This window comes from Podarcis muralis, chromosome 17 (genome assembly GCF_964188315.1).
Source record: "Podarcis muralis chromosome 17, rPodMur119.hap1.1, whole genome shotgun sequence".
Lineage (NCBI taxonomy): Eukaryota > Metazoa > Chordata > Lepidosauria > Squamata > Lacertidae > Podarcis > Podarcis muralis.
The window spans coordinates 41,093,260-41,117,864 of record NC_135671.1 but is presented as its reverse complement, the minus strand read 5'-3'; the positions used below and the strand labels follow the sequence as shown (position 1 = coordinate 41,117,864).

At 46.8% G+C, this 24,605-nt stretch overlaps 1 protein-coding gene across 1 annotated transcript; it reads left to right on the top strand.

Moving 5' to 3' along the window:
* Positions 1–1,929: 1,929 nt before the first annotated feature.
* Positions 1,930–22,432, top strand: ELK1 (ETS transcription factor ELK1). Its single transcript, XM_028712310.2, has 6 exons — positions 1,930–2,706; positions 7,453–7,661; positions 9,311–9,736; positions 12,174–12,584; positions 13,788–13,889; positions 16,689–22,432. The coding sequence occupies exons 1-6, from the start codon at positions 2,661–2,663 to the stop codon at positions 16,785–16,787; spliced, it is 1,293 nt and encodes a 430-aa protein (XP_028568143.2). The 5' UTR covers positions 1,930–2,660; the 3' UTR covers positions 16,788–22,432.
* Positions 22,433–24,605: the final 2,173 nt, after the last annotated feature.

Here is a 24,605-nt window from a genome sequence, read left to right as displayed (position 1 = left end):
TGGACAATCTAGGGTACTAAGACTTGCAAATGTCTGACCCCTTGAATTAGCAGTACACTTGATGCCCCCAAGCCACTTGACAACCACAGTGCTGACGGAAAGTCCAAATGGCATTCCAACGCTAAGCATCTGATAAAATATATGTTAGGTAGATCTTCATTTGGACTATGTCCCTGAGTTACCACTAGAGGTTCAGGTTTGTGGCTCTACGCTTAAAGAAAACCAAATCAAAGATTATTATAGAATCATAGAATCATAGAGTTGGAAGAGACCACAAGGGCCATCGAGTCCAACCCCCTGCCATGTTTTATCCCGAACAGACAGGCAACCTTTTAGTGTGTGCTTATAGCTGCCATCTTCCTTCCTTACTGTATTTTTATGGTTTTGTTTGGTAAGCCACTCTGAAAGCAATGCCTGAAGAGTAGCTAATAAAAGGTTTTGCATACACATTTAATGCCAGCATGGGGCATAATAAAAGACTGCTATAATTTAGAACCTAATCATTGGGGAGGGGTTGAAGTTGGGATGGATACCAAAACTTGCCACCATTGCCATAAACTAAAACATGGTAAGAAGCAAGTAAATAATATTTCTAAACTTACTTCCCAGGTTGTTGTGTGATTATTAAGCGGGGTAAGAAAGGGAGCCAGCTTACTTCATAGCTGGATTTCCTCTAAATGAGGTTTTACAGCCTAATTCCTATGCTTTAAATTTGACTGCCTAGGATTGGATTTTGAAACTTTGTTCATCCCCGCGATGGGGTGAGTGTCCGTTGCTTGGTCCCTGCTCTTCCCAACCTAGCAGTTCGAAAGCACGAAGTGCAAGTAGATAAATAGGTACCGTTCTGGTGGGAAGGTAAACGGTGTATCTGTGCACTGCTCTGGTTCGCCAGAAGCGGCTTAGTTATGCTGGCCACATGACCTGGAAAAACGGCGGCTCCCTCAGCCAGCAAAGCGAGATGAGTGCCGCAACCCCAGAGTTGTCTGCCACTGGACCTAATGGGTCCTTTTACCTTTATATCCTGTCCTACCCATTAAAACCTGTCCTACACCAACAACGAGGACGCGGGTGGCGCTGTGGGTAAAAGCCTCAGCGCCTAGGGCTTGCCGATAGAAAGGTCGGCGGTTCGAATCCCCGCGGCGGGGTGCGCTCCCGTCGCTCGGTCCCAGCGCCTGCCAACCTAGCAGTTCGAAAGCACCCCCGGGTGCAAGTAGATAAATAGGGACCGCTTACTGGCGGGAAGGTAAACGGCGTTTCCGTGTGCTGTGCTGGCTCGCCAGATGCAGCTTGTCGCGCTGGCCACGTGACCCGGAAGTGTCTCCGGACAGCGCTGGCCCCCGGCCTATAGAGTGAGATGGGCGCACAACCCCAGAGTCTGTCAAGACTGGCCTGTACGGGCAGGGGTACCTTTACCTTTACCTTTTTTTACACCAACAACATGCTGACAACCTCTGTCCTAAACCCTGATGTGTGTGGGCTCTAGCTTTTCAGTGGTTAAAGAAATATCCTTTGCAATTGCTGTGGGCCACTCATCTCTCTGTCTTTGATATATTTCATGGGAAACAGATCGATTGTGCATGTCTATTCAGAAGTAAAGACTTCCACTCGGGTGTAGAGATGATTGCAGCCTAAGCCCTAAATCTGAGCACTTGACACACATGAGCTTGGTTATCCTGACAACAATCCTGCCAGGTAGGCGCTGTTCCTTGGATGGAGCAGCTTGCCAGCCCCACCAGAGTCTGGCGAGGATGCACAGGTCTCCCTGCCATCTCAGCCTGGTTTCCATAGCGATCGAGGCCCTGGGCGGCCTTGGGCGGCGGAGCCCCCGGCGGAGAGGTTCCCATGGCAGCAACCTCCTTCACTTCCTCTCGACGCCCCGCACCCCGCGCGCGCCTCCGCCTGCATCCCCTCCCTCCGTTGCCGCGGCAACCGCGGGGGCGCGCAAGGATGGCGAGGGGGCGAGCAGGTGGTGGGCTGGCAGTTGTGCCAGGCAGCCCCCTCGCAACGTGGGGGCAGCAGGAGGCCAAGGGGCGGCCCCGCACTGGCAGGACAAGCCCCCGCCCGCCCCCCGCGCCCTGCTCAGACCCGGCTGGGCGCCCCGGGGCCCCGCGCCTCTCTCTCCGCCTCGGTCCTGGCGCAGAGACCCAGGAGCAGTTGGCCCGGATCCCGCTCGGCTGGCAGAAGAGGACCCAGGAGTCCTGGCGCTCGCTCTCGCTCTCCCCCTCCAGTCCCCTCCCCGGGTCCAGAGCCTTCCCGGCTGAACTGGGAGAGGACCCAGGAGTCCCGGCGCCCTCGCTTAACTCCTCCCCCTCCCCCGTTAGTACGGAGCGGACCCGGGAGATCTGGCACCTCCGGGCTCCCGCGAGAGGAGGGCCCAGGAGTCCGGCCGGAACCTCTCTCCCCTCCCCCGCCCCGCGCCGCCGGGAAAGGACCCAGGCGTCCGGGCGCCAGCTCCGCCTCCGTGCTTTGCATGTGACGGCGCCGTCAACGCTGCCTCCCCGACGAGGGACCCGGCCTGCGCGGCTCGGTCGGAGGCAGGAAGAAGAAGAAGAGGAGCAGCGGGGAGAGGGACCCGCGCGTCCCCAGGGGCAGAAGCAACTTGGAGCCCGCCGGCAGCCTCGCCCGGGACGCGGCTGGAGGGGAGAGGCGCCGCGCAGCCCATGGAGCCTCCCGGGTCGGGCGCGGCGGCTGCCGCCTTGCTGACGGGTGAGTAGCTGGGGATGGAGGGCGACTCCGCCCGGACGACGCTGCCTCCTTTCTGCCGGGGGGGCACCGGGGGGCAGAGCCCTTTGGCCCCGCCAGGCCGCCTGCCCGGGGACCCCAGCACCGCCTTCGCCCCCTTGACGGGCAGGTGGGTGTCCCCGGGCAGCAGCCGCGGCGCCCGGAGCGGAGTCTCCCTCGGACGGAGTTGCAGCCGCTTCTGGCCAGGAGCGCGCGCTCGGGCTCCCGGGATCTCCGGCCAAAAGCCGCTCCGCTGCTGCTGCTCTGCCCACTTCGCTCTCAAGGTCTCCTGCGCTGCGAATGCCGAGAGACTCTTCCCAGCCTCTGCCTGCCCTCCAGATCACCACCTGCCCCCCATCTCTCCGCCCCCTGCCGCCTCCGCACTCGGCATTAACTGCCGGATTACGGAGTGTTTGATGGGGTTTTGTATTAAATCCAGCACCAGAAAATCCTTTCTTTAGGCCAAATCCAAAGATTCATGGGGGGGGGGGGGGAGCAGCAGGAGAGGTCCCAAATCAGCCTTCTTTGCCTGTCCATCCCTGCAGCTCCTCTTCCTGATCCGGTGCAGGCCCTTCTTTCCCCAGAGTCAGATGGGGGGAGGAAAGGTAAACCAGAGGCTAACAGAGGACCCTTCCCTGTGACAATTCGGGGGTTGTCAGCTGAAGGGGGGGGGGTGAGTCTGGAGCTGATGGGGATGCAAAGGGGAGCTAAGAGAGGAAGGAGGCCCATCCCAGACGGGGTCCAGGATTCAGGCTTGGACTTAGCCAGGCCACAGCAAGACTGCGGTCCAGAGTGTGTGATTCTGAGCATGTGCAGAGTTACCTTTCATTTAACACTGAATAACCACAACTGCTCCTCACATATCTAGTAGTGGGATGTGACCAAAAATAATAATACCTCATCACCATTTGCTTCCATTTTAGAAATTAATCACTCTTTGAGGGCCACCAATAGGATATGAGGCAGGGACAGCTGGAGATTAAAGTCTAGGGGACACAAGTGAATAGTCCCTTCCATTTTCTGATTACTGTCTGGTGGTTGTGCACTCTGTATTCTGCCAAAGGCAGTTGTTATTCCAGCTTCTCCCTCCCATGCATGGATCCTGCCTCTAGTGCATGTCCTGGGCATGTCTCAATCCCAGCCATGAAGGAGAGTGTCCTTCCCTTGCACATGGAACAGATCCATCTGTCTCTTGTTATAGTGGGCTCTGGCACAGCCTCCTAGAGCCCCTCTGCCCACGGCTCCTCATGCATGCACATGTAAAAGGTAAAGGACCCCTGGACAGTTAAATCTAGTCAGACTTGACTATGGGGTGCAGCGCTCATCTTGCTTCAGGCTGAGAGAGCCGGCTTTTGTCCACAGACAGCTTTCCAGGTCATGTGGCCAGCATGACTAAACCGCTTCTGGCGCAACAGAACACCGTGACGGAAACTAAAGCGCACGGAAATACCATTTACCTTCCCGCTGTACCGGTACCTATTTATCTACTTGCACTGGCGTGCTTTCGAACTGCTAGGTTGGCAGGAGCTGGGACAGAGCAATGGGAACTCACTCAATTGCAGGGATTCGAACCACCAAACTTGTGGGTGGCGCTGTGGTTTAGACCACAGCGCCACCCACGTCCCATATATGACAACAGTAATGCCTGAATTAAGACATTCACCTCAGTACTGATTCCTTTTGGATGTATATAGAGAAATGGGAACTGCCATAGTTAAATGTCTCTGCCCTTTACTCTCTTGCTGCCCTTATTCCTGGAAGTCCCTCCAAGGAATGCCTATATAGGCCATACTATATATATATATATATATATATATATATATATATATATACTGCTGTCCATGGAGGCACAGGTCCATTCTGTGTCCAGGGCAGCTGTCTACCAGCTCCATCTGGTACGCCGGCTGAGACCCTCCCTGCCTCTGCCTTGTCTCGCCAAAGTGGTACATGCTCTGGTTATCTCCCGCTTACTGCAGTGTGCTCTACGTAGGGCTACCTTTGAAGATGACTTGGAAACTACAACTAATTCAGAATGCGGCAGCTAGACTGGTGACTGGGAGCAGCTGCTGGGACCATATAGCACCAGTCCTAAAGGATCTCCACTGGCCCCCAATACATTTCCAAGCACAATTCAAAGTGTTGGTGCTGACCTTTAAAGCCCTGAACAGTGTTGGCCCTGTAGACCTGAAGGAGCATCTCCACCCCCCATCCCTCAGCTGGGACACTGAGGTCCTCCTCCGAGGGCCTTCTGGCGGTTCCCTCACTGTGAGAAGCAAAGTTACAGGGAACCAGCCAGAGGGCCTTCTCAGCAGTGGTGCTCACCCTGTGGAACGCCCTCCCATCAGATGTCAAGGAGATAACTACACAACTTTTAAAAAACACTTGAAGGGGAGCTTTTAATGTTTGATGCTTTAATGTTTTTATATATGCTGGAAGCTGCCCAGAGTGGCTGGGGCAACCCAGTAAGATGGACAGGGTACAAACAAACAAACAAATATCAGTGCTTTTTTTCAGTGGGGACGCAGGGGCATGCATACCCCTAAACATTTTGTGAATCTTTGTACTTTTGTCCATTTACTGTGTTTATTTTTCCTGATTTGAACTATAAAATGGTGATCTTCTTGAGTCAAAATGAGAGTACCCCTAAACATATAGGTTTTTTTAAAGAAAAAAGCACTGGTTACTATTACTACTACTTTGTCATTCCTATTTCTTCTTTCAAATTTACCTTTAAAACACACCTTTCTGTGAAGCACTTGCCATAGGCTCTCAGTTCTCACCCCCTACAGAAACTCAGCCTTAGTAGGTGCCATTGCATTCTTCCTTGTCAGCTCTCCTTCCTTTCCTGGTGCCAATTGTAAGCTGCTCAGTGCAGAGACCTGCTCCTGTTCCACTGTAAAGCATGGTGTACATTGGTACCCCATTCATCCATCCTGTCTCTTCTGGGATGTTGTGCTGCTTACTCAGGTAGAAATCTGATTTCCTCAGCCTCTTTGTATAAGAACTGTCTATTGTTATTTAAGAAAATCCTGGTTTTAGACTTATGTATATATGACAAGCTTGGAGAATGACAACCTCCTGTATTGTATTTCATAGGTCTGCTGGCACACATGCATCAAGTTTTGCTTCAGGGCAGTTTGAACAACTCCTGGGGCTGATATCAAGAGGGGACATGTACAAGTTGCAGTGAATTTACTGGCACACTTTATTTCCAAGGCTAGTTTGTAAATGCTCTTGTTTCGTGTCTGTGCATGTGTGTGAAAGAGAGAAGTATTTAAAGATCTGTTATAGTAGCTGTTTTAGCAGGTGGGGTGTTTAGGTGCAAGGGCTGGAGCTGAGAGGTAGAACAGATGCTTTGCAAAACATCCAAGGTTAAGTCCCTGGCATCTCCAGGTGGGATCATGGACTCAGAAGAGCTGCTTTTAGTCAGCGTCAACAATACTGATGATCTGCTTTGGTCGCAGGCAGCTTTCTGTGTTCCTGTGCATTGTATACCAGAATGATGTCTGCTCTGTTGCAATCTATTGTTTTGGTATAACAGGTTTATCCCAGAACAAGGTCTAATCATTATTCTCAAGAAGTGGGCCGGAGCTAAATTTGGAGCAAGAACTGATAAGTTTTTACTGCATACTCAGTTGGCAGCAGTGCTTTTTTCCCCCTGGGGGAACGTGGGGGTACGCATACCCCTAAACATTTTGTGAATCTAAGTTTGGCCTCATTGAGGGGCAATATTTCAATATGAGTAGGAAAATGAGAAAACCCCTAAACAGTTTCTTTAGAAAAAAAGCACTGGTTGGTGTCAAATGATTTTTGCAAATTGTTTTGTGCCTGGATAAGGGAGAGCAGTCAGTGATTATGTTTTCAACTGTTATCTTTTCATCTTCTACAAGTGTATGTAGAATATTATTAGGAACAGTTATGGGCAAATGATCACTGCACATCTTCCAGTGGCAAGCAAATATATGCCTGAGACATATAATCAATTACCACCGTAGAACTTGTGACATAAACTTAACCCTGTAAGGAAGAAGCACATGCACAACTTGGCAGTCGGTGTTTCCAACTGTCACTAGTGGTAACTTGACTGCTGTGCAGTGAGTTTCTTGCAGCCTCCCTCATTTGCTGGTCCCAAAAGGATACAGTCAACAAAATGATGGAAAAGGTGTCACTGCACCTACTCTCTTGCTGCATCTGTTGTGTTTTGTGCTGTGTTTGTACAGTGGGTTGAGTTGTCATTAAATGGTCCCCTGGAAGACTGTAGATCAACAGGTGATCTGCAAAGGTGGAGTGTAACTCTGAGTGGCCCAGGCAAGTGACAGGAACGTGTGTAGAATCAGGCCCACACAGCTGCCTGCTCCTCAGCACAGTAAAGCTGAGGCAACATCAAGCAACACATAAAGGGACTTTTTGGGGCTGGATCACTTCAGGATCCGAATGAGGGAATGACATCATTGCTCCCCAAGGAGGAAAGGGAGGCACCTCCTTGCATACAGAATTCTAGCATGTAAAGCAGCATTTAGCCTGACCTTTCCCCTGATATGCTGCTTTTCTGTGGAGGGGTTTGTTCCCTCCTGGACCCAGGAGCATTTAGATAGGTGCTTTCCTAACCTGTCATTCAGGAAAAGCTGTACTGCTTGATTCTCCTGACGGTATAAACTGCCCTGACCCCCAAGGGAACAGGAACACGTCATAAACAGCGCCCTTGACTCTGTCTCCCTTTGTCCCCTCTAGTCATGGATCCCTCAGTCACCCTGTGGCAATTCCTCCTGCAGCTGCTGGAGCAGCAGAGCAACGGACATCTCATCGCATGGACATCCAACGACGGAGAGTTCAAGTTAGTTGATGCTGAGGAAGTCGCACGGCTCTGGGGGCTGCGGAAGAACAAGACCAACATGAACTACGACAAGCTGAGTCGGGCCCTGCGCTACTACTATGACAAGGTGGGAGTCTGCAGTCTGGCTTCCCAGCATCTCCCTTGCAGAAGACCAAGGACTCCTAGATTAACCCCGCCCCTGCCTTGCTTTCCCCTTCAGATCAGCCTTTTCAGGATCAGTTACCTGTGAAGGAGAATGCACTGGAAAGTTAAAAAGGGTATTTGGGGTGAGGTGTGTGTGTGCAGTCTTTGCATATTTACCAAAAGAGAAGGTTTGGTGGTCAGGGCCATCAAAAGGAGAGTTCAGCATTATGAGAATCTCACATTCAACCCCCGCCCCCCCCCATCACTCCCTCTCTCTAGCCCTTGTTTGTGCAATGAGAAGCTTGAGAGTGTGTGAAATCTCGGAAGGCTGAGTGTTGGCTGTGTAAGGGTGAAGACAGAGGCAGAGCAGCAGGGCTGATCTGGAAGCATCCTGGCTATGGTCCATACAAATGCTCCCCACTTCCCCAAGTGGCAAGAAGTTCCAGGGACAGCACACCACCACACAGGGTATTTTACCTTTGGAAGAGACAGCACTGGAAACCTATGACATTTGTGTGATATTTGTTTTTGTTTACAAATGTATAGATGAATCATTAGTGGAGGCCAAGAGCACCCAGTTAATCCACCACCTGATATCAGATCTCCAGAGAGATCTCCCATAAGGTGTCTTCCGCTTCTCTGCTTCTATCTCTGCCCTTGGATTAAGCCCCACGGAATACAGTGGGACTTTGCTCTTACGTGAACTTGCACAGGATTTCTTTGTGGGTGTCTCAGAACTACTGTTTCTTTATACCCACACATACACCTGTAACCAAGTCTGGTGACTTTTACTTTCAAGCAATATCAAAACCATATCTCTGTGACTAACTCCCTTAAAGGGACATCTAGGGACTCTTAGCTTTCATCAGGTGGATTGCTGGTTGTCCGTTGACCATAACTGTATTTCTTACCTACCCAGGGCTGGGGGTTGTGAGTGTTTGTGCGTGTGTGATTCTGTTTCTGCAAAGCAGCCGGGACATCATCTACACAGCTCCACTCACAGGAGTCGTTCTGTAATGTAAAAATAAATAAATCCATTTTTCTCTTTAATAAAATGAAGAAATCTACAAAGGTATGCTGTTGCCAGGGGTGAAGAACCTGCTGTGAATTCTCTTCAAATATCTGTCTTCACTTTTAAAACAACAACAGTGAGGGAGGGGGCAGAGCTTGTCTCTCTCCACAAAAATAATAAATCATGCCATACAAGAAAATATTTACAAATGACATAATTAATGCTGGTCAGAGTATTAATCTTTTCTTGGTGCAGAATTTGACTTTTATTGTGGCACGTAATTTTCATGTACAAAGCATACAGGATGCCTGGTCTTGGCTGTGTGGTTTCAGCAGCAAGCAGAGGCAGCTCAGGTGCCAGCCTGGCGTTCAGGTATGCCCCAAGTCAGGGGTGGCCACTGCTGTGTTTTCCAGATGCGGTTGGACTCCAACTCTCATCAGCTCCCATGAGCATTGGGAAAGTTCAGGGTTGATGGAAATTGTAGCCTAGCAAGTCTAGAAAACACCAGACTCCCTTTATGGAAGATACCATTGACGGAGCCTCTGTGAGATGCATGGCAGATGTAGTTTGATCACTGTACCCTGTGCTGTGCTAATTTTGCCGCCCTCTGTTCCTTCCAGAATATCATCCGTAAAGTCAGTGGGCAGAAATTCGTCTACAAATTTGTCTCTTACCCGGAGCTTTCAAGCATGGAGGGAGTAAAGGATGAGGGAGGAGCCAAAAGGCCTGAGCAGGTGCAGAGTGAAGCAAAAGGGGGCGAGGGGGCGTTTGGGGCCCCCAAAGCCCTGCGTGGAGCTGGGGGTGCCCCACGCAGCAGCCGGAATGAGTATATGCGCTCTGGGCTCTACTCCACTTTCACCATTCAGTCGCTGCAGGCTCCTTCGCCCGCTGGGCGGGTCTCCCGCCAGGAGACAGAGCTCTTGCCCACAGTGCCACCCCCTGCTGCTGCCCCTGAACCACCACCACCCTCCTTGGCCACAGTGGACAATCCGCCTCAGCTGCACATCAGGATTGAGGAGCCAGAGGAGTCTCAGGAGCCCCTGCAGGTAAGTCACAAAAGTGGTGGAAGGTTTTCTTTTTCAGAGCCACAAGCGACTCCAGGTCCTTCAAAAGAAGGCCTGTTCTTTGAGTTTTCCTCCTGATTTGTTTGCAGGCAGAGTAGTTGGCAAAAGAATGAGCATTCTTTTGGGTTTATTTGCTAGAAGTTAGGTGACGCTGTGTCAAAGCAAGTATTATCCCACACTTTGCAGTGCCTTTCCGCCATTCACTTTCCTCATAGCAAAAAGGACAAGCTTTATTGTGTAAGACCTCCCAATCCATTATAACTGTGCAGAATTATTTGACGGTACAGTATGTGATTGGAATCCCACCAGAAAACAGCAACTGACTGGAAGCAGGCTGACGATAAGTGAACAAGCCTGGAGAAGAGACAATGCCGGCCTCATCTTTTGGCGGCTCTGCAGCAAGATGCCCTGATTGGACGCACCTCCTCCTTCCCGTGGTCACAGCTGTCCATCTCCTTGCTCTCTCCCTCTGGGCCCAATTTGGGCCTGGAAGTAGAAGCTCTTGCTGTCACTGCTCTCGAACTCAGACAGGGATGTTGAACAGGCAGCAGCAGCAGCAATAAAGAAGGCCGGTGGTGGCTCACATAGCTGGCCCTGAGAAGAGGAGGTGCACAGAAGACGCACCCATTCACCATGTCCTTCCTGCTGGAAGTTCTGTCCATCCTCATGTCTCTTTTTCATCCTTGGTAGACATTATTAGAGGTGCCAACACCATTTGCTAGTCTTGCCAAGAGGCAGCAGCCTGACATAAAACAAGTGAAGGTTTTCACATCAAGCCTGGGAAAGCTTCCCCATCTCATCTTATGCTTGTCAGTCTGCATCTGAAAGCATAAATCCCGCCATTCTCCATAAATTTGTGTTTGGGTTGTTGTTGTTGTTGTTTTTGTAAAGGCTGTGGTTCCAGAACGCCACACACTTGGCAGTAGATGTTGTGCTGTGCTGCACACTTGGGATGGGAACACTTTGACTTTGTGTCTTTTTATATATCATGCTGGTCGGAGCTTAGTTTGCAGGTGCATGAAGTTTTTGATATGAAGATGAACTGATATGCAGTTAATTATTATTATTATTTATTGAATTTATATACCGCCCTATACCCAGAGGTCTCAGTATGGTTCACAGAAAAGTGAAGGCCCCATTAAGCAGTGTGTTATAATTTACTCTTCATTAACATACCACCCACAATTTCTGTGGCTTTCCTTTCATAGTGCCCAAGTGCATTGAGGTACAGTGAGTGGAATGCATTACAAAAAACAAAAAAAACCTGTCAGCAAGTGGAAGTATTTCTTTTGTGAAATGCTGTACTTAAGGCAGCAGCAGAGCAAGCCGATTAGGCACCTGGGGCGGCGTGTGTGCCCTGTGCCCAGGGGTAGGACCAGCTGCCTGCAGGGCAGGGCGAGCTGGGGCAGGCCTCCAAGGAGTCTGCCTGCCTCCTCCCACTCAGCCGCCCTACAGCTGAGGGGGAGGCAGTGGGCGGACTGTTTGGTGGACTGCCCCCACCCCCTTCCTCCGCCCCTGACTTGAGGACTTGCTGGGACGGGAGTGGGAGCGGGGGAGGTTTGTGTCCGCAAGAGCAGGAGAACATAAAGCAGAAACCAGGGATCAGGTGAGCAGGTGTGACTCAGCAGCATGGACTGGGGGCCACAATGCATTCAGGAAACAGCAAATGGATGGAATAGAAGAGGTCTCAAACAGGCATCCGCAGGGATACCGGCAGAGCATGAGGCACAGTAAAGGAAGTATTAGGGGGAAAGTTGGTAACAGCCATATATGTCTGGTAGGATTCCTTTTTCTGAGACCATCTGTTTCTGAATGTTGGGTGTATTGCTGGGGATGCCCTTCATTTTCCTGCCCTTCTTGTTAGTATCCAACAGGCCTTTGTGAAGGAAAGAGAATGTGAGATTGGTCAGGCCTTTAGATCTGACCTCCCCAAGACAGCACTTGTGAGGCCTGAAGTCCAGGGGTTGTGGTCAACGTAGACTTAAGATGAACATTCCATCAGGGCCAGTGTTTCTCCTTGTGTAGCAGAATGCTCTCCCCTTTCGTCTCCCTAAATATGTTCTGGGGTTTCTCCCAATCCCTCTGGAGCAGATTTGGGGATGGCACAGGTTGAGGCTGGGGGCGGGGAATCCCGCTAATCCTTTTGCTAGGGCAAGAATTTGGTTGAACGCCAACAAGGAGAGCAGAGTAAATGAGTGGGTCCCAGGTGAGCAAAGCTGAAAAGCAGAGCAGGATTGAGGAAGGATTCCTGAAAGCAAGGTTGGGGGTTAAGTGAAGCTGGGGAGGGCAGTAGCAAATTCATAATTTATTTCATAAAATGTACATATTGCTTGATAGGGGGGGGGGCAACCCTCTCTTTGCATGAGAGACTACCTGACTGATTCTTCCCTTCCTTCTATTTATTTTTCCTGTCATCCAGGTCATAGTGGAGCCCAGCCCATTGGATCCTCCCCCCCTTGATGAGAAGGTTCTGGTGAAGGTGGAAGAGAACCTTGACCTTGATGGGGAAGCAGCTGCTCTGCTGGTCTTAATGGAGGCTGGAGTCAAGGAGGAGACCTTGCCTTCAGAGAAGGCCTCTTTGGAGAAGGTGTCCTTGGAGGCTGAGCTGCCAGAGGAGGGGGGTGGTCTGCTGAAAGAGGAAGCTCAGTCCCCCAGACCAGCAACCGTGTCTCTTGAGGGACAGCCCCAAAAGGGCAAGAAGCCCAAAGTCCTGGAGCTACCTTCACTGCCAACCCAGGAGAAAGTGAATGCCACTGTGAACAGTCTCTTGGCACCTGGAGGGGCAGGGAGTACGCTGACCCCAACCACGGTCATTTCTTCTCATGCACTGGTGAGACCATGTTTCTCAGTTGGCCCCGTTGGGAGCGGACTTCATTCATTTCCCAGAAAACTGGGGGGTAGAACTAGGGTATCTTTTCCAAAATTGTTTTTGTCAGGGAGGATGTGCCTGATTTGAATGGGATGCTTAACATTCCGCCTGGATGGCAAATGTGACTTCTGCTTTGTACAACCAACCAACCAACCAACCAACCAACCAACCAACCAACCAACCAACCAACAGATATGCACATGGCTCAGTAAGGCAGGAATTGGCAAGTAGGGCTCCAGAGCCCAAATCTGGCCCATCAAGTGGCACTTTGGTTACCAACCCAGAGAGACTGTTTTGTGCAGCAAAGGGATTTGCTGGCAGTTTGTTTTATGGCATTGGGGAAGGGTGTTCTCACCCACCACCGACTGTCCCAACCTCAAGTTGTGAACTGCGCCAGTTGGATCATCAGGTGCAAAGGAGGTTGCCTTTTCGCTTCACACAACAAGCTAACTCTGCCAAAATTGTCTCTTCTGAGTGGCAGCCAAAGGTGCAGGACAGGAGCCCTTTGCCACTGGTAACGTTAAGTACAAATTGTTCCAAAGAACAACACATATGAAGAAGAATGGCCTCATAAAATTGCACCCACTTCCTATAGCCAACTAGCCTCGTTGTCCTCAGCTACTACCTAGAACCCTGTGCTGCAAGAGAAGGCAGAATGTGCTCTCTTGTCTTTAAATGGCAATAATAAGAATAAGAATAAGAATAATTTATTTATACCCCGCCCATCTAGCTGAGTTTCCCCAGCCACTCTGGGCGGCTCCCAATCAAGTGCTAAAAACAATATAGCATTAAATATTAAAAACTTCCCTTCAGATTTCTTTTAAAAATAGGATAGCTGCTTATTTCCTTGACATCTGATGGGAGGGCGTTCCACAGGGCAGGCGCCACCACCGAGAAGGCCCTCTGCCTAGTTCCCTGTAACCTCACTTCTTGCAACGTCGGCGCTGCAGAACGATGGGGGTGGAGACAGCTCCTTCAGACACTCCTGCCTCTTACCTTTCGCTGTGCCAAAATCTAATCCATTAGTCCTGCCCTCGGCCTTCTCAGAGCCAGACACAGAAAACAGGCCAATGGAGCTGGACTAGGATTCTTAAAGGAGTGCTGTTTTCTCTCTGCCACCAACCATTTTGTGTTCTGGTTGTGACGTCCTGATTTTCTTTGCAGACCCCAGTGCTGCTCACTCCGAGTTCCTTGCCACCCACCATCCATTTCTGGAGCACGCTCAGCCCCATCGCACCCCGCAGCCCAGCCAAGCTCTCCTTCCAGGTATGATGTAAGATCCTAGGTCTTACAGAAGGACTGAGGTGGGGGGTGAGGGTGGAGGATTATGGGTAGAGCCAGAGAGAGAATCAGGTTTGTTTGGGGAGTCTGGTGCTTGGTTACAAAGGGAATATAACAAGCTGTGTGTTTTCTTGCACATCTGGAATCCTCCTGTGCAAGTGTAAATTCTGGTATCCAGCATGCATTTGACCACTTGTGTGTATATGCTCCTTTCTTCCTTCCTTCCTAGTTTGTAATCCTCATAGTTGGGACAAAATTTGAAATGTGCAAGTGGTGTCTGAAGACCAAATGGCTCACCTGAGTGCTAATGTGCAATATGTGGTTCCCAAGCATTGCAGAAGATCATTGGTTTTCCGGAGGGATAGCTTTGCCATGCAGATTTGACCCACTCCACCTCCCTTAACTAGAGCACCTGCTGCTGCTGCTGCTGTTGGGGAACTTCAACTGGCCACCAGTTTCCCTGTAAAGTGTGCCACATCCCACCTGCTCTGCTGCCGCCATTGCTGCTACTCTGGGGGGGGGGGGGGGAGAAGGTCCCTCTTTCCTTCCCTCTTCCCAAGGTTCCCTTAGTGTCAAGGAGCTGTCAGTGAGTCAGATCAACCACAGGGCAGGCACACACATGGAAGGCATGAATTGCAATTAGCTCTGTATTAACAGAAAATAACGCCACAGCAGAGTCCTTTGGTTCGCCTGACTCCAGAGCTGAGACATTGCTGAAACTGACCCCACCCTTCCCTCTCTAGCCTCGTACTCTGGTTCCCTCCTAAGCAGACGAAGGCTGCGTCAAGGGGGAGAGCTCAGGGCCTCAGCAACGTGCAGGACTCTTCTCGAGCCGGGTGTCGGAGGGGGAGGAGAGGCAGCAGGACTGGGATTGTCCCATTGCTGTGTGGCAAGGGCAGCCTCTGACTCCCCTCCGTCTGAGTCTGTGCTCCCACTGTGACTGACCCCCTTTCATCGCTCAGCCCCCTTGCTTCTGGCACCTCCCAGCTTGTCCCTTCCACAGGCTGCCCTTCAGTGTCCGGGATCTAAGTCATTGTCTTCTGTGCCCTCCCTGGGGGCTCTTGGGTGGGCGGCTCCCACCACTCTTCCTCATCCAGCCAGTCCTGACTGATGGGTCTTGACATAAGAACGGGGTGAAACTTTATACCACCTCTGGGGATTTACAACTGGCTGTGCTCTGCTTTGATTCATCCCTGCCCCCATAAACACTGTGCCTCATTCAGGAGGTAGAAGCTTTTGTGATTGGTCTGGGCAGAAATAATGTGCTGTCCTTGGTCCTGTCCTTCATCTTTCATTAAAAAATAGCCTACGGTACTTGTTCATTTATTTTGGTTAGGGTGAAATGCCGTTGCAGTCATTCATATGGGTGCCGTGGTCCACATTTAGGATTTAAGGGAGAAAACAAAAAGGCAAAAGTTTGTAAGGGCCCCACAATGTGTGGAGATGACCTTTCTTTGAGGCTTTTATACAGCTTAATTGCTGAAGGGTTGGGCGGGTTCTGAAAAGGAGTGGAAGTCTGAGGCTGTGCACACATTGCCAACATAAAATGCAGCAAGGGCAGGTTTTCTGCTTTGCTTCAAAGCACATTTGCACCCCGTTTGCAGGTGTCAGGATGGTTGGATACATTCCAAAGTCGCCCACAGTCCACACTGTAGACATTTTCAAATCTGAAGTTCCTTTGGGGGGCAGTGCATCAAAATGCAGTGTTTCTCAAGAAATTACAGGATAGATGTGAATTGTGGCTAACATGGTATCTACAGTACATGGCTTCACAAACAAAAATAACCGAATGTTTAATTTGGGGGATGCATGTGAAATATGCCCTAGCATTGGGTAAGAATTGAGGGACATGGGGGAGACGGATGTGGCATCTGAGGGACAGTGCATGAAACCTGATGTGTCTCTGCTGTGATGCGTAGAATGAAAGCTTCTGGTGGGGCGGGGGGGGGGGAGGATATCTCATCTCGCCAGTTCTTTGCTCCAGGTAAGCTCTGCATACACATGCAGCCACTTTCTCCTGGTGGAGCTTCAATAGGGATTGATGGGTGAAACTGTCAATTTTGGTTGCTCATTTTTCCACATTTCCACATCAGTCTGTGATTTTGTATTAAAATTTATTAAAATTCATCAACATTTCAGTGTGAATTTCTTCTAATATACAGCTGTTTGTAGGAAATTTTGCTAAATGCACACATTTTTGCAAAGTAGTGTTCCCTAATACAAAGCATTTTTGTATGTTATCTTCACTATTATACACATTTTCAAAACACTTTACCCTAGTTACAGATAGGTAGCCGTGTTGGTCTGCCATAGTCAAAACAAAAAAAATTCCTTCCAGTAGCACCTTAAAGACCAACTAAGTTAGTTCTTGGTATGAGCTTTCGTGGTCTTTAAGGTGCTACTGGAAGGAATTTTTTTTGTTTTGACTTTACCCTAGTGTATCTGTTGTTGCACACATTACAAGGCTACAGAATGGCCTTGCAAAATTTGGAGAGGTGTAAATTTCAAGGGATGGTTGTGTTTCATTTTGTGTGCAAATTAGGTAAATTCACCTGTAAAAGTGAACTGAATTGAATTTTTACCCCATTTCCAGGCATCTGCAGCCCTCTATGTGTGGGGGGTTTTTTTGGTGGGGGAGGAGAGAGATTTGGAGCAGAGGAGAGTTGCACTTCTCTGCTTTTGTGGTCAAAATTGTTTCCCCCCCCCTCAAAGCCCAGGAAAAGCTGTCTTTGACTGTTGTTATAAATGTATGCAGATCTTAATTCCCTCCCCCTCTCTCTTTAGTTTCCCAGCAATTCCAGCTCCCAAGTTCACATTCCCTCTCTCAGCGTGGATGGACTCTCCACCCCTGTAGTCCTCTCTCCTGGACCCCAGAAGCCATAGCTTTTCTGCTCAGCATCGCTGTGTCCTGTACTCCTGCCAAAGAGCTGGTTTGAGTTTCTTTCCAAGCAGTTGGGATTACTTCTCTGAATGGACAACTGTGTGTCTCTTCACTGGCCGGAGGATCCCTTTGGTGAGCCAAGGACTAATGAGCTGCTTGAAGGATGGAAATGGTGTAGCAAACAGATCTCATCCAATTGCCTCAAATAGGCCAGGATGTTCCTCTGAAACTAAACGGTGTCTCCCTAACACCAAGAAGTTGTTGTGCTGCACCTACCTGCTTCTGAAAAGCTTCATGTGACCCTCAAATACCTCTCTGGGGGCAAAGAGGTTATAACCTCGGTTATTTGCCGCCTGCCGCCCCAGTTAAGGGGTTGCCCATATCTACCTTTAGTATAGCAGCTTGGGTTGTCCTTCGTATTCTCTTTCTTGCTATTCAGTCTCATAATGGAGATGAGTTGAGGTGATGGTCCAAGTTCAAGAAGGCGACCTATCTCCTGACATCCTACAAGGTAAATCAACTGTCTCATCTCATCAGCTCCCTCTCTCCTTGTTCAGGAGAGCCTTGGTTCAAAGGTAGAAAGGTATAGACCCTGCCAGCAATGTTTGTTTTGGTTGTCTGCAGGGGGGCAGAAGCAGCACCAACCATATTTGTGTTGATTGTGTGTTGATTTCAACTATGGATGATCAGGGTGTTGGTGTGCAAGCTATTTTTGGGCCAAAAGAGTTTCAGCCATGTTTGTGGCTGGATGCAAGTAAGGATGTCAAGGTTAACCACATCTGTTGTGGCTGAAAGGAGAAGAGGAAGCACAGTTGGTCATGTTTCTTCAGACTTCACGAAAGATGGTTTTGGCACAGAGTGTTCTTTAATTGGCTTGGCATGGCAAAGGAAAATGCATTGGAGGTGTTTGCTGGTCAGCACCGGAGGAGGAGGCACTGCTAGTCATGTTCAGTTTTGCCAGAAAAGGTAGCAGTGTCAGCCACGATAGTTCTATCTAAACAATGTTGTCCATGAGTCCTTTGGCTCAGTGAGGTGGGAGATGTTTCTGGTGTTTCTTTTGGATATGTTAGACATTCCATTTGACATCACAACTGCAGCTGAGGAAGCCCTGTTTTTGTTTTATTCTACATGCACCTCAGTACTAATACACCTAAAGGTCAAAGGTCACCAGTTCGTCAATGTGGAGACCAGAGAATGGAAGTCCCACCGACTTTACAGAATGGTTTCCTTAATTTATTTGCTGACGACAAAGGTCACCACAGAAATGACCGAGCGAGAAGTCTTAATCCTTTCAACTTGGGAGTCGGTCTTAATGGCTTCATTTCTTTCTTCAGTGGAGAAATATCAGATGTTGACCATCTTCTGGGGAAGTTTAACTTGCTGACTGGTCACTAAAGAGAAAGTCCTCACATACCTCCTCACTTACTTCCAGCTCTCAAGTCACCCTGGAAGCCGCAGTGACAAATTCCCACGTTAGAGGGTATCCTGGTCATTTCCTGCAACCCAAACAAGGGGGCAGGGGAGGGGGAGGCTTTCTATGGAAACAGTGAAAAGGAAGTTAAGCCTCTTTCTGCAGCTTCCCACTTCCTTCCAGTTACATCAAAAGGGAATTTGTGACTCTTTACAAAAGGGCTGTGTCTTTTCATAAGGTGAGTTTTTAACTTGGGTCCTCAGATCGTGAAAACTCTGTCCTTCTGCCTTGAGGTTTTTGTGGGGATTCCTCAGAACTATTTGTTAATGAAGCAGAAAAGATGCTGTTTCAGAAATATCATATGATTCCTAATCAGAACTCCTGGCGCCTTCTATTTTTTCACAGAGTATATATCACAGTTTTATCTATTATCAAAAAAGTCATCCTGAGAGAATAGTAGATGGTTTAAAGCTATATTTATCTTTTTATCCGTCCATTTTTTATATCTATTTTTTAAGGTGGGGGTGGGAGATCAAGATTTATTTTAAAGCAAGTGGGAAAGAGAAGCGCTTGGCTCTCCAGTTGTGTTTGGTTTTTAAGTGGACAGAAGACTATGGGACATGTTTTCAGGGCCATGGTTTTCAGATTGTTCCCAGAACGTTCCCTCAGTTAGAAGTTCAGCAACGATGGATAGGCTGCTCTGTGAGACAACATGTCTACCATTACTGAGATTCCCCCAACTTCAGCAACAGGGAAACATTGAGCATTGATTTAGGGGAGCCCAGGGAGGCTGTCCAGAGCCCTGGATGCATGCATTCAGGGACTTGGTAGCAGATGCTCAGCAGCTCCTCTGCGACAAGGCCTCCCTCCTTGTGGGAAGGGTTGACTGAATGGAGAGGATAGTTGACTGTGCCAAGCTGTACACCTGGGTCACACAGGATGTGGGGATGAAGAGTGACTTCATTGAAATCTCTCTCTCTCTCTCTGTGTGGTATCTGAGGGCCAAACTAGAGCAACGGCATGAAATCCATGGGGAAGAATTCTGTGTCATGCTCTTCTGATAGTTCTGTCAGTGCCAGCATTTCTGCTTGCCAGATGGAATAGCCACTCCACTCCTCCCCCTGGGGGTGTTCTGGGGGGTTCTCCTGACCCTCCAGAGCACATTTGGGGAAGGCTGGGTGTGGGGGGGGGGAGGGAGAAGGCCCATTTGCACTAGTGGGAGCCCTTGCACTGGCTTTTGCTATGGTGACAGGTAAGTTGACTACAGGCCCATGTATTTAAACATGGAAATGACCCCATGCCACCTTGAAACTGGGGTTGGGGAGGAGCTGACAAAGGGAGAAGGTCTTCTGCATGAGGCACATGAAACCCTCCCTGACTCACAGCTTACCACCCCACAGTTTGTTCTGCATGGTTTTTCCACCAGCAGGGATCCCATATGGAAAGTGAGTTTAGCTGCGAGAAAACTATGGAAAGGGTGGGGTAAGAGGTTATCGCCCCCACCCATCTGCCCCTCTTGCAGTTTGAAAACACACACCTGCTGCATTTATGTCCAGTTTGGCCCTGATTCGCTTACACCCAGTTGTAACTTTAGAAGTAATTAAGATGCATAGGCTTCATTCCTTTGGCTCTTTTGTGGCCCATGATGCTAAATGCGCTCTTGCTACCACAAGTTATGAAGCCAGAGGAAGCCAAGAGGGAGTAGAGATTGGATGATAGAGACAAGAGGTGGCCGAAGAGCATTTTAAGTGGCAGATTTTCTGTGCTTTAAAAGAAATATGTGGTTAATTCTAATCATCCCTTTGTGTAGCATTTAATAGTAATAATGATTATACTTTTTTGCACTTCCATATTGCCTCCCATTGGGAGAAATCTTAAGTGCTTTACAAGGGGTGGTTTACAGATTTATTTAATAAATTAGGCACTTTGTGTAAACAGCAATCTGCAACTCAATCAGGTACAAACCATGAGTGTTAACTATGAACAAATCTTGTGTGATTTGTGTATAAAGTAAGGTGTGCTTTAGCGCAAACTGTGAGTACACCATCATAAGCCATGAGTTACACGATAGCAAAACAGGTGGGAACGAGAATACATTGTGGCTGAGCCGAGTGTATCCAAGTGGCAGATGGAAGGATAAACCATTGGCAACGCGCAGGCAAGGGAAGAGTGAACTATGGCAAGACATTGTGTAACCCTCTAATACATCATGTGTAAGTATTTGTAAACGATGAACTTGTAACGTAATTTCATCAATAACCTGTGGTTTAGCTTTAGCCATCCAACATGCAAACCGCAGGTAAGCCATGAGTAAACAATCAGTAAAATGCAAATATTGTTTCATATAAACTAAGTGAAATATGGTTACACTTTGAGTACACCATATGCAAACAGTGAGGAGATCAAGTAAGCCATGATTGACTGATATGGTCAAGCCATGTGAGAGCCTGCACAATGCTTAGAACCATTTGAGCCGGGCTTTCTCCAATCGCTGGCTCTCGACGGGGAGCCTCTCTCTCATGCAGGTGCCATTGGGCTTGTCCCAGTTTTCTTGAGAGCACCCAGCAAAGTAGCTTTATCAACCTTTTGCCTAGGACAAACGGCCTCTTTGGCGCTCTCCATCCTGAAGCCTGTGTCTTCAGGGTTAATTGCTTGAAAGTCCCCGGGGGACTTAGGAGGGCGCGGCTCCGAAGGAGTCAAAGGAACAGCACGCAGTCCTAGGGTGGTGTTTTGCTCCCCCTCCTCCCTTCACCATGCGCAGCTTTCGATAACTTTTTGTGCTGGAGTAAAACAACTTTTGTAGCCATACATTAGTGCTGACCCATGTGACAAAGGGATCCTCGTGTGGAGGCATGTTCAAGAGGTGACTGCAAAAGGACCATGGAACATGATACTGCAGCAAATAACATACACTGCATATATTTTCCTTCTTAAGTTCAGTTGTCTTGTAAATTGAGAGTAATTCTGCAAGATCAGTGGATCTGAATTATTTTATAAGCCAAAACAATCAGAAAATACTTTAGCATTTGGGGTTGCTTAATTTTAATTTTTATATTTTTGAAATCATTTCTATTTGATTTTACAAATATGAAATTATAACAATCCAAATACATATCCATATATTGAAATTACTCTGAATCTTGCGACTTCTCCCCACTCCCTCTATTTTCAACATTTACAACTTCTTCCATACTCTAAATTTTATATCAATCCATATTATCCAAAGTATTTATTATATTACAAGTGGAATTAAAATCCTGCAAATGTTTCCATCTGTTTACAGTGGTCTCCTAGGTAACTTATAAAATTTTCCCATTCTTTTAAAAAAAATTGTTCTCTTGGTTCCTGGGTTTTCCAGTCAGCTTTGCCATTTCGGCATCAGCTTAGCTTGCCATTCTTCTCTGGTAAGGACTTTGTCTTCTTTCCATCTCTGGGATAGTAACATCCGAGCGGCTGTTGTCGCATACATAAAAAGGATTTTCTGCTCCTTTGGGATGTTAGTACCTATAATTCCTAATAAGAAAGCTTCTGTTTTTTTAACAAAGGCATTTTAAACATTTTTTTTATTTCATTATATATCATCTCCCAGAAGGCTTTTATTACCTTACAAGTCCACCACATATGATAAAAGTACCTTCTTTTTCTTTACATTGCCAGCAGGTATTTGTACTTGTCCTATACATTTTTGCTAACTTACTAGGAGTCAAATACCACCGGTACATCATTTTCATATAATTTTATTTCAAACATGCCGTAAATTTCAAGTTTGTTTTCCATAACCTTTTCCAATATGCCATCTAAATATTATGTCCCAAATCCTTTGCCCAGTGTATCATTACTGACTTGACCTGTTCATCTTTTGTATGCCATTCTAAGAGCAAACTGTACATTTTCGACAATAAGTTGGGATTATTTTCTAATAGATCTTTTTGAAATCTTGCTCTCACACAATTAAAACCTTTCTTATTGTCTTTTAAAAATATCATTTAGTTGGTGAAACTCTAACCAATCCATTAATAAATCCCTTATCTCCTCATAGTCTTGTAGTTTTACTTGGTGTTCTACTTTGGTTAACAGCTCTCTATATGTCAGCCAATTACTTCTCATATTCAGTTTTTTTCTGAGATATTGCTTCTAAAGGGGAGAGCCACCAAGGTGGTTTTTTTGTTCTAATAAGTTTTAATATTTTTCCCATACCATAAAAAATGATTTTCTTATTAAATGATTCTGAAAATCTTTGTGTACCTTTGCTTTTTCATACCATAAATATGCATGCCATCCAAATCTATTATCATGTCCTTCTAAATCTAAAATATCTGCATTTTTCAATGTTATCCATTCCTGGATCCAGCAAATTCAGGATGCCTTATAGTAGAATTTTTAATCTGGTAAGGCGAAAGCATCTGTTAGCAATTTATATTTTATCCTTGGTTTCTTCCCCTGCCAAATAAATCTAGAAATATCTTTTTGCCATTCCTTGAAGTGTCCTGCACTGCCGATCACCAGTATCGACTGAAATAAAAATAACATTCTTGGCAATACATTCATTTTTATCACTGATATTCTTCCCCAAAAAGATAAATTCATCCTACCTCAAATCTCTCTTTGTTTCTTTCAAAGTACTTTTAAAAGACATCTGAAGGCAGCCCTGTTTAGGGAAGTTTTTAATGTTTAATGCTGTATTTTGTTTTTAATATTTGATTGGGACCCTCCCAGAGTGGCTGGGGAAACCCAGCCAGATGGGTGGGGTGTTAATAAATTCTTCTTCTTCTTCTTCTTCTTCTTCTTCTTCTTCTTCTTCTTCTTCTTCTTCTTCTTCTTCTTTGCCCTGTTTTTTCCTTAGCTGCCATGCTAGTAATTTACCTGGCTTATTGGCATATTCAAAAATTTGCTGTTCCTCCTTTTTATTTTGCACTCTATTTCCAGATTTATTACAATTGAATATTGTGTTTGTAGCATCTTTATTGTTTGTTTTATTGACTTTCCCTGGTTTTTTAACCAACTCAATTCTTCCAATACTTTTTCTGCTTTTTGTAAGATGTTCTGGTTATCTAGAAGTCCCTCATTTAATCTCCATCTACACAGGGTATTTTTCTCACCCTTTAATTCAAGTATTATTAAATTATGGTTCAAAAGTGTTCTTGGTTGTGTATCTACCTTTTAGGCCTGTATCGATAATTCTCTCAAGAGCCATACTGAGTCAATTCTTCCACTGCATTGGTGTGGTTCTGGAAAAAATGTGAATTCCCTATCCAGTGGGTGTTTAAATCTCCAAATATCTATCAAACCAAAATTCTCCACCATTTTTAAAAAGTTTGTGGGTAGTCTCCCTTCCTTTGTTTCTGTTTTTCTTATTGTTCTGCCCATCTCTAGGGAGACTACCCCATTTGTATCTCCCATTAAAATTATCTTCTGGCCCATATATTCCAACATATTATCTTCTAACATTTTAAAAAAATTCTGACATTCTCTCATTCGGTGCATATATTCCAATTAAGATTATTTTCTCGCTTTGTGATGTTATTTGTACTGCAATCATTCTTCTCTTCATATCCTTAAATAATTGTTTGGGCTCCAGTTTGGGTTTTACATATGATACCACTTTTCTTTCTCTTATCTGAGTTACAAAGTCCAATTCAATTATTTTATTTATCAAGACTCTTCTATGTTTTTTTAGCTACATGAGTGTCTTTTAAGTAAATTATATCTAAATTCTGTTTTTGCAACATATGTTCTATTTTATTTCCTTTTGCCTTACCATTAAGGCCATTTACATTCCAAGTTAATACTTTTAAATCTACCATTCTGATTTGTTTTAAAAATTTATTATTTCTAGTTATCTAATTACGAGTCTTGTTGCTTTTCTACCTCTTCTTGTCTTCGCTCCCCTTCGCCTTCTGTCAAGGGCTTCACTTCTCCTAATTCTTTTTTATACTTTCTCCAAAATTTCTGTACCTCTGATATGTCTCTGTACCTTTGTTTCTTACCCTTATATGTAAAGGAAACTCCTTCTGGGAATTCCCATCTATATGGAATTACTTTTCAGAGCATATGTCAGAAATTTGTAATTAGCTAGTTTTTAAAGTAATCCAATAGGTATCTCCTTCAGGATGATTGAATTCTGTTCTCCTATTTGTAATCTTTTTTGATAATTTGTAATCTTTTTTGATAAATTATTTTTAATATTGTATCCTTTATTACACATGAATTAAAAATTACTAGGCAATCTCCTGGCAATCAAGCATAACTTGATTTAACTCTGAAGGCTCTGTCTATCGAATTTCCCACCAATTCTTCCTGAATCCCTGTCCCATTCTGACAGCTCCTTAATTAATTTGGAATTCAGGCATGGCCAAACTTGGCCCTCCAGCTGTTTTGGGACTATAATTCCCATCACCCCTGCCCACTG